Here is a 10,340-nt window from a genome sequence, read left to right as displayed (position 1 = left end):
TTCTCTGGGATAAGAGGGTTTGGATTTTCTTTTTTTTAATAAAACATATTCTAAAGCTATGTTACTATTCTCCAATGACCACTGCTTAACCTCATACTTCCTCTGAGCAGCAGGAAAACTGAAAACAGACCATTAAATGTTTGGTAGATCCATCATTGCCTCTCAATATTTTACATATTTCAAGTGTTTTAAAAATTAACTACACTTTATAGCATACAGAATTGTATTAGTTTGCAAAAACTGAGTATTTCTGTATTTGTTATAAAACATCTTCATTTTAATAAAATATCAGTATTTAACTCTACATAAAAACACTGTCATTTCAGACCTTAAAATGAAGTTTATAAAGAAATTAAAAATAGAATTATATAATCCAGCATTTCCACTTCTGGGTATATACCCAAAAGAACAGAAAGGATTGAACAAATATTGGTACACCCATATTGACAACAACATTGCTCACAATAGCCAAAAGGTTGAAACAACCCAAGTACCCATCAGTGGATGAGCAGATAGACAAAATGTGGTACATATGTACAGTGGAATAATATTCAGCCTCAAATGCAATGTTCTTCAGGAAATTCTATCTTAAACTACAACATGAATGAACCTTCAGGACATTGTACTAAGTGAAATGAGGCAGTCACAAAAGGACAAATACTATATGATTCCACTTATATGAGATATCTAAAGCAGTCAGATTGATAGACGCAGAAGGAAGAATATCGTTGACAGGCTCGAGAGGAAGAAGGCCCCAGGAGTTATTGTTTCATGGGTACAGAGTTTCTGTTTAGAAAGATAAAAAAGGTTTGGAGATAGTGATGTTTGTAAATAGGGTGAAGGTACTTAATGCCACTGAACTGTATACTTAAATGGTTAAGATGGTGAACTTTATGTATATTTTACCATAATTTAAAAAATGTTTTAAATGAAATTTGTAAGAATTCAGTTAGTAAAAAAGACAAATAAAATCACTTAAAAGTGGCTAGGCGGGCATCCTTGTATTTTCTATTACCATATTTGCTGTTTCTTCTATTTGACTCTCATGTAGCACTCCCCACACTTCAGACTTTACATATATTAACTTATTTAATCCTCATGATAACCCTAGGAGTAGATGCTATCATTATTCAAACAGGAAAACCAGCTAATTCTATTTAGTTCAGTTCTCCAATATTTATATTCAGTAGATCAAATGTTACTGACATTTACTTGAGCTTTGTTAAAGTTCTCATGTTGATAAAGATAATTAGAAGTGGTTTTGTTTTTAGAAAGGGATAGACAGAGAGAATTCACCCAGTAAAACATGACATGAAAAGCATATAATGACAAAAATCGTTTATTGATGATTTTGCAAAAGTTTGTATCCTCTCAAATCCTTGGTGTGGTTAACTGCTTTTTTAAAAACAGCAACATTATAATATTCACTATCATGTGTTTATAATATATATAAAATATAAAAATGATTTTATTATTATGCTTTACACCTATGAAAACAATATGAGAAGGTATTTTGAATAGACACCAAGTCAACTTTGAACATCTTCAGCATTAAATTTTTATTTTCCAGAATGTAGACTGTGCCTTGTTATTGTTAGAGAAATTCCATCAGTGGATACCAACTGCTAATAAGGCTTTTAGTATATGCACTGAACTTAAAAGCACCTTTTCAGCTTTGGATCTTGATATGAGCTTTATAAATAATTACTCTCATCATCACATTACATGGCATTGTTCTAAATTGTAAACTCTTGAGTCCTCCCACCAGTGTCCAGTTAGACAGTATTTCCACTCACAGGTGTCAAAATAAGGCAAGTAGAAAGGAAAATGGTCTACTCAAACTGCCCAGCAAAGAAGACAGGAGTGGAAAGTATGGGCAGTTCTCCAAGAAAGCAGACGAGTATGCCAATGGTCATGGAGGTCTCAGACCAAAGATGAGAGATTCCTACAGATAGGGTAATCATGTCTTCCACAAAAGGAGTGTCACAAAGTCAAGGGAAACACCCTAGCAGAAGTCCTAGGTGCCCTTTATGGGACATGATTTGCTCTGGGAATCTAAACCCAAAAGTCCTCAAACAGACCCAAAGGTTCCAGTCCCAGAAGGGAAAAAAAGCATACGAACAACCTAATTACCAAAACTGTCTCTGTGAGATGTCTCTTTCCTTCTCAATAAGAGAAGGCTTATTGAGAAAAATGGAATTATTTAAGTTTCATGAGTACAGATAGATTTCATACTCATCTTGTGAACAGCATCACTTCTAAGTGACATGGATGTTCCCAAGAGATACAGCAAGCCCTGGGGGTATTTTCCTTTTTTAATTTTGGTAACATATAATTTGTGTTGAACTTTTACAAAACGGCCAGGCAAGACTAATGTGGCTGCTCTTTTTACAGACTGTGGATTGAACGTACACAAGCAGTGTTCCAAGCACGTTCCCAACGACTGCCAACCTGATCTCAAGAGGATCAAGAAGGTGTACTGCTGTGACCTCACGACACTTGTGAAGGCTCACAACACACAGAGACCCATGGTGGTAGACATCTGCATTCGGGAAATTGAAGCAAGAGGTTTGGAAAAAAACTCCTTATTATAGTGACTTTCTTTTTAGCATTGTCAAGGAGACTTTATTCTTATAATTGTTAAATTGACTCTCCACTATTGATCTCAGGGAAATGGTCTGCGTGCGCAAACACACACACACACACTAAATCCAACCAATGACATCAATTTCTGTTTCATACAAAAACCATGCATGCATGCATTAAATACATGCTTGCCAAGAATTCATTATGTACTACACACTGGGGACATAAAAGTTATAGTTCATGCCTTTAAGAAATTCATAGCATAGTATACAGAATCAGGGGTGCAAATAAATAAATCTATGAGTGCATACATGCATGCGTGCTAAGTAAATGCTGTGAGTACGTGTATTCAAAACACCATGGAGTCACAAAGAAGGACATTTTAATCTTATCTGAGAGTTCAGAAAGGGTTTATGGCAGAGGTGAGGTCTAAATCATGTCTTTAAAAATGCTTCTTTTTAAAAAAGTTAAAAAGTTACTGGTCAACACATGTATTTTCTATCACATAGAAATTTATTCCTGGTATTGGTTCTGTTTATTTCAAAGAGGAAAGCTAAAAGATTGAAAGATCCATCCACCAAAAACTGAGAATATAAGGAAGATGGGAACATTTCAAAGAAAAGATTCTTTATATTATGCTTGAGTCATCTTTCCTTTATTTGAGCTTTGTTTGGCCACTTTTCAGTATCAAAGAGAAGGCAATGGCAACCCACTCCAGTAGTCTTGCCTGGAAAATTCCAGGGACAGTGGAGCCTGGTGGGCTGCCATCTATGGGGTCACACAGAGTCGGACACGACTGAAGCGATTTAGCAGCAGCAGCAGCAGTATCAAAATGTTCAGTGATATGGTGGTTATAGTCTGGTTGGAGAGAATTTGGATTGTTGGATGTAATTTGGGTAATTGGAAAGGCTTTTACAAGTGTTGCCATGTATGTACCCTACTATAGCTAGTACCATTGTTGTGTCCAAATTGGCTTACTATATGCTACAGGTATTTATGCATTTGCCAATTATCCCATTCTTTCCAAAACAAAAGATGATATTATAACTTGTTTTCCCAAACCTTTTAGAGATAAGAAATGATTCCCTCTTCCATGCAGGATGAAAACTACAGCTAATCTGTTCCCTTAAGACTCGCTCATTTCATCTCAGATTGTAAGAAATACCTCCTGCCTTTTGCCTGCTGGGTCTGTTAGAGTTGAGTAGGGGCTTTGGGATCTGGTGAGTTCTTGATGCAGGGCTGAGGTGGGTACAAGTTGAGAGGGTGCCCTGACTCTGGATGAGTGGCTGGGAAGAGCAGCCCTGGGTACTGCTGTTTCAAGGGTTCTGCTACCCCAGAGGGTCAGATAATCAGCCTCTCCAGAGCTCACCATCAGGACCTGCGCTTCTCTGAAGAAGCTGGGATCATCCCATGGTGATCCTCATCAGAGACTACTAACAACTGGAGACAAGTTACTACCACATCTGATGTCTAATGCGTCCACAGAAAACACAGCACTAAGCATGTCTAGTATAAGAGCTAGAACAACACAAGTTAGGAATTTGTGCTAGGAGTCACAGCAAAGGGACTGGAGCTACAGGCATTAGGGTCCCATGCATGTGAGCAGAAACCAGAGAATGGGCTGGAAGAAATTCATGTGACGCTTCCATTTCCAGCTTCATTGCCACCACTGCCAACATCTTATCCCATCTTCAATCCATAGCCAATTTCTTATTGTTCTCCAGATGCCTTTATGGCCATTTGTTTCTGCATAATGTGGCAGAGTGAAAAGATCATGAACTTGAAGTTAGATACCCAACCATTTCTCATATCAGCTACAGTATGACCTTGGGCAAGTTACTTACTCCACTTGAATATCTATCTCCTCATCTACAAAGTGAACAGAATCAGTTGTAGTTCATAAGCTGATTGATTCATGCTTCCATGATGGCTCAGACAGTATGATCCCTGGGTTGGGAAGATTCTTTGGAGAAGGAAACGGCAACTCACTCCTGTATTCTTGCCTGAAGAATTCCACAAACAGAGGAGCCTGGCAGGCTACTGTACATGAGGTCTCAAGGAGTCAAACACAACTGAGTGACTAACACTTTCACTTTCTTTTCTTTCATCTTCAAAGTGAACAGAATCACTTGTACCTCATAAGGGGTTGATCTAGATAACTAGCCCCGTACAGGGCCCAACATATAAGACTTAACTGTGTTATTTCTTTTTTACCTGGTATGACCCAATCCCTTAACTCTACCTCCAAATCTGTGTGTCTGACCAATGTGCTTAACCCAGATGCTTTCATGCTATCACAGCTGCTGCTGCTGCTGCTAAGTCACTTCAGTCGTGTCCGACTCTGTGCGACCCCATAGACGGCAGCCCACCAGGCTCCCCCGTCCCTGGGATTCTCCAGGCAACAATACTGGAGTGGGTTGCCATTTCCTTCTCCAATGCATGAAAGTGAAAAGTGAAAGTGAAGTCGCTCAGTCGTGTCCGACTCTTAGCGATCCCATGGACTGCAGCCTATCAGGCTCCTCCATCCATGGGATTTTCCAGGCCTTCTCCATGCCATCACAGAGACCCCAACTAATAATGACATTAACAAGATGGAAACCTCTCTCTCCAGCAGCAGTCCAGGGCTGGTGGGGCAGCTGCCCAGAGGCAGGAATTCAGGCTCCCAGCTCATTACCCCATCATCTCTGAGTGCTGCCCTCCTCTCTATAGCCCAGATGGTTATCACCATCTCATCTGCATTCCAGCCAAGAGCAAAAGGGCATGCCCTTCAAGTCCACGGGCAGCACTGTACGCATCACTTCTGCTCTCTTCACATTGGCCAGGATTTAATGGCCTCTGCAATGAGTGTTGTTCTAAAAAACCAAAGGTTTCATCACAGCAGAGGAAGGGAGAATTACTATTGAAAGGGAGGCGGCAGCCTCTGCTAACTCTGGCAAAGTCCAGCCCATCCCTCATGACTTCCTCTATTTATTTATTTATTTATTGTTACTATGGACCATTTCTATCATCTTTATTGACTTTGTTACAACATTGCTTCTGTTTTATGTTCTGGTTTTTTGGCCACGAGGCATATGGGATCTCAGCTCCCTGACCAGAGATGGAACCCACAACCTACTGGAAGGCGGAGTCTTAACCACTGGACCGCCAGGGAAGTCCCATGACTTCCTTAAAGGCAGTTCCTCAGTAAGACCTTCCCTGTAACCTCTTCTATCAAAAGGCAGGGTTAGTGTCCACTGCACTGTGCTCCCAAGTGCCACTGTGTACTCACCACAGGGTGGGTGTTGCAAGGTGGGTTACAACTGGACCAAAGCATGCTTAATACACCACCAACTAGAACCACGTCTCATCTCATGGGTCAATTCAGTTGATCACTAGTGACACCCTAGACAACTGTCCTGAGACAAATTCTGAATCTGAGTGGGGCTCAGTAGGAGAGAAAGCTGAGGTCAATGAAGAGTGTCTCTGATAGACATAGGAGAGAGGAGGGGCAGTATCTGTGCCATGCATTTGCTGTCTCTGATGCAGACCTAATGTTGCTTTTGTTAAGTTGCTAAGTCATGTCCAACTCTTCATGACCCCATGGACTTCAATAGGCCAGGCTCACTATAGTGTCCTTACTATCTCCCAGAGTTTGCTCAAATTCATGTCCATTGAGTCGGTGATGCTATCTAAACATGTCATTCTCTGCCACCTTCTTCTGCTTTTGCATTCAATCTTTCCCAGCATTGGGGTCTTTTCCAAAGAGCCAGCTCTTTGCATCAGGTAGCCAAGGTATTGGAGCTTTAGCAGATCCAGTGCCAACTTTTATATATGGCGGATAGTCTACATGAAAAACAGAAATGTACTTTAGTTACATTGCTTGACAGACTGTACTGCAGTAGCAGTAGAAACTGTTTGCTTGCTTATTATGACTGTAGCTATAGTTTGATAGCAGCTGGTTTTTGATATACGAGGTCTGAAATCTTATCCTCTTTCCTTTCTGATACTTTGAAATATCCTAACAAATCATTAAGGTCTAGGAGCTGCACCCACATCTTTTTCTTACCCTAAATATACAGTGATCAAGTTTCCAGACTCATTCATTAGAATTTTATTTTCCTGCATCTATTGTATAATCATTCATTTGAAGGTATACCAATTAAATCAATCATATGTAGTTAAACATTTAACATATTGTCATGATTATGATAAACACATAGGTTATAAAATTTGGATAGTTCTAGTAAAATCAGGATAAGATGTACCACACATATGCATACTTGTGTACTGAGCACCGTGCTACATGCAGTATGGCATATGGATAGAGATGATGCTGGGGAAAAAATAGTTTGCTGAAGTCAAGTTTCATCCACTGTCAGATGAACAAAGGAAGCAGGACATCATGACTGATGAGAATCTTAATCATGGGTTCACTTTGCAGAGCCAGGCAGGAGGGATACCAGACCCTGAGGTCTCCACTGCCACACAAGCAAGAAGACAGATGTGCAGAAACTGAGATGGACAAGTTCAAGTTCTGATGTGATAATGTGTAATATATAAGAGCGTGCTTGTGTGCATTTGTTTCTCACTCAGTCATATCTGACTCTTTGTAACCCCATGGACTGTTGCCTGCCAGGCTCCTCTGTCCATGGAATTTCTCAGGCAAGAACACTGGAGTAGGTTGCCATTTCCCCCTTCATGGGATCTCCCTGACCCAGGGATCAAACCTGTGTCTCCTGCATTGGCAGCAGATTCTTTACCACTGAGCCATGGGGGAAGCCCCTAATAAGAGCACTGACTACATTTGCTCATTTCCTGATAGCATGCAGTGTAGATAGGAAATTATATTCTTTTTTAGGTGCTTTAGGAAGCTATAGTTAAAATCTGTCTCCTTTTTTACAGGATTAAAGTCAGAAGGCCTTTATAGAGTCTCCGGGTTCACAGAACACATCGAAGACGTCAAAATGGCATTTGACAGAGGTAGGCTTGCCCTTTGTATGTATGTATGTGTTAGTTGCTCAGTTGTGTTTGACTATTCATGGGCAGATCCCATGGACTGTAGCCCACCTGGCTTCTCTGTCCATGGGATTTCCTAGGCAAGAATACTGGAGTGGGTAGCCGTTCCCTTCTCCAGGAGATCTTCCCAACCCAGGGACCTAACCCGGGTCTCCTGCATTGCAGGCAGATTCTTTACCATCTGAGCCACCAAGGAAGCCCCAGACTTGCACTTTATTGAGTGCTAAATGATTTATCCTTAACATCTTCTCTTTTGGAACCAGTTTTATTCATAATGGAAATGGGGTTTTAGAGCTACTAAGAACTGTTCTTTAGGAAGCCAGGAAGTAATGTTTTATAATCCATAGTTCTCTCATAGTTCTCTGCTTCTCTGGGTAATGCTATGCTATGCTATGCTAAGTCGCTTCAGTCGTGTCTGACTCTGTGCGACCCCATAGACGGCAGCTCACCAGGCTCCGCCATCCCTAGGATTCTCCAAGCAAGAATACTGGAGTGGGTTGCCATTTCTTTCTCCAGTGCATGAAAGGGAAAAGTGAAAGTGAAGTCGCTCAGTCGTGTCCGACTGTTAGTGACCCCATGGACTGTAGCCTACCAGGCTCCTCCGTCCATGGGATTTTCCAGGCAAGAGTACTGGAGTGGGGTGCCATTGCCTTCTCTGTCTCTGGGTAAAGTGTTTTTTAAAAAGTCATGGACGGTTGACCACATGGAGAAGTGAGTTTAAAATACTACTTGAATGATCAGACAGCCTTTGGTGCCATTAAGCTTCTTGACTTTGTTGCCCAACATTTATGATGTATCACATGGCACCATGGCACATGGTACCTTCTGCATCCTCCATCTCAGATCCCATTGACTCTTCTCCTTCTCCCAGAGCTCCAAAGAGGAGAGCATAGGGATGGGGGTACCCATGGCACTGAGCTAGGGGAGGTTTAGGAGGTAACTCCTTTTCTTCTTTATGACTGTGCCAAACTGTCCTCCAGGCCATACTCTCGCTTAGGTCAGATATTATTAGCTAACTAGGGAACTTACTAAAAATACAGATCAGCAGGGTCCACCCTGGGAACTCATTCAGGAAGCTGAGTGCGCCTAAGAATCTGTATTTCCTTTGAATGATCCAAATAATTCTGGTACAGCCAATCAGAGATGGAACCTCTGGCCTACTGGATAGGTCCTCTGCTCTGTTGAGTAGTAGATGAGGTCTTTGATGATCTGTCTGCCTGCTCATAGCTACAACCTCCTCTCTATAGACTTTGTACCCTAGCAATACTGAAGTACTTCCCACCTTTCTTCATGGACAAGCACCTGGGGTCACCTTGCTCTCTCCATCTAGAATGTGTTTACAATTCTGCCTGGCAAACACTTAATTGTTTTATCAGTCGGATGTCAGCTTAGGTCCTCCCTTTTCATGACTTCTCCCTGACCACCCCACATTGACCTAAGAATTCCATTTCCTTTTCCTCAGTCCCCCTCCATGTCTCCACATTTCTCCAGCAGAGCTGTCTTCCCATTTCCTCGCAGTTGTTGAGCTTCATGCCTGACTTCCAATCTAACCAGAGTTATTTGAACAAAAGTACAACAAATGGCCTTCTGCATCTGCAGGTTCCATATTGGTAGATTCAACCAATTGTGGATCAAAAATATGTTTTTTAATTCCAGAAAGTTCCAAAAAGCAACACTTGAACTTGCCACAAGCTGGCAACTATTTACGTAGCATTAACATTGCATTAATATTATTTACATAGCATTTACATTGTAATAGGTATTATACATAATGTAGAGATGATTTAAAGTATATAGGAGAATATACATAGGTTATATGCACATACTAAGCCATTTTATATAAGGGACTTGAGCATCCATGGACTTTGGTACCCATGTGGTGGGGAGTTCCTAGAACCAATCCCCCATGGATACTGAGGGACAAATTTATGTCTTTTCTTCTTTAATTCATTAGGGCTTAACAGTGCCTGGCCCATGGTAGATTCTCAGTAATTATTTGTTAAATACATAAATAATGCGATCAGATGGCCTATCTGCTATACTCTTACTGTTTTCTGTACATTAAGAGCTTTTTAATCCTCAGAACCAAATTTGCTGAGACATTTGTTCTTTCTTTCAATTCTCTATATAAAAGATAATGCTAATAGTCCCTATATGATTGAAAAAATTTTATAGATTGTGACAGTTAAATTGGACTGATATCTACTAATGGTAAAAACAAAAAGTCAAAATATGTCTTCAGAAAGATTGAAAAAAACAGTAAGAAATATAACATTACCTACACATGAGGGAAGGTTTAAGTTTCCCAGATTAAACTCTTATGGATTAAGAAAGGAATAATCAAGTGAAAAGAAACTTTGGTAAGCCTGAAAGAAACATTAGAACCTGAAGATATTCAATTTATTTTATGTATGTGATCTTCAAATCCAAATCCAAAGAATACTATATTAGATTCTTGATTTTATAATTTCAAATTAGATTGTTATCCTATTATAAGCTTTGTGTCTAGAATATAAATTACTGTGCTAGACTTCTATTTAGCAAATTACCAGGGGCTGACACCCAAAGAACTATTTTAAGTCTATTTCACTACTTTTTTGGCTGTACTTACCCTCAGACCCAAAATCCCTCTTACCAAACTTCTTTTTGTTACTTCCTGCATCTCCATGTCACTAGATGCCAAAGGAGTCAGCTGAGACTTGTAAGGGAACATTCATTGTTGGATCTTTTTTTTTTTCTTTCTGGGCACGGTTTAACTT

General features: G+C 40.3%; 2 protein-coding genes across 9 annotated transcripts in view; one reads left to right on the top strand and one right to left on the bottom strand.

Annotated features, from left to right (window-relative positions):
* Positions 1–10,340, bottom strand: part of LOC145522474 (uncharacterized) — a 257,684-nt gene that overhangs the window by 106,691 nt on the left and 140,653 nt on the right. The gene's annotated exons all lie outside the window — the stretch shown is intronic.
* The window catches only part of CHN2 (chimerin 2), a 331,489-nt gene that overhangs the window by 310,235 nt on the left and 10,914 nt on the right, over positions 1–10,340 (top strand). For 5 of the 8 annotated variants that reach the window (XM_081534849.1, XM_081534848.1, XM_081534855.1 and 2 more), the window contains 2 exons: positions 2,395–2,568; positions 7,468–7,545. In XM_081534849.1, coding sequence (XP_081390975.1) covers positions 2,395–2,568; positions 7,468–7,545 — 252 coding nt within the window. The remainder of the gene's footprint in view (positions 1–2,394; positions 2,569–7,467; positions 7,546–10,340) is intronic. The other 3 variants (XM_081534856.1, XM_081534853.1, XM_081534854.1) reach the window with 2 other exon arrangements.

This window comes from Giraffa tippelskirchi, chromosome 10 (genome assembly GCF_054371585.1).
Source record: "Giraffa tippelskirchi isolate mGirTip1 chromosome 10, T2T-mGirTip1v1.2.pri, whole genome shotgun sequence".
NCBI classification, from domain to species: domain Eukaryota; kingdom Metazoa; phylum Chordata; class Mammalia; order Artiodactyla; family Giraffidae; genus Giraffa; species Giraffa tippelskirchi.
The sequence above is the reverse complement of the archived record's forward strand: the minus strand, read 5'-3'. Positions and strand labels throughout refer to the sequence as shown.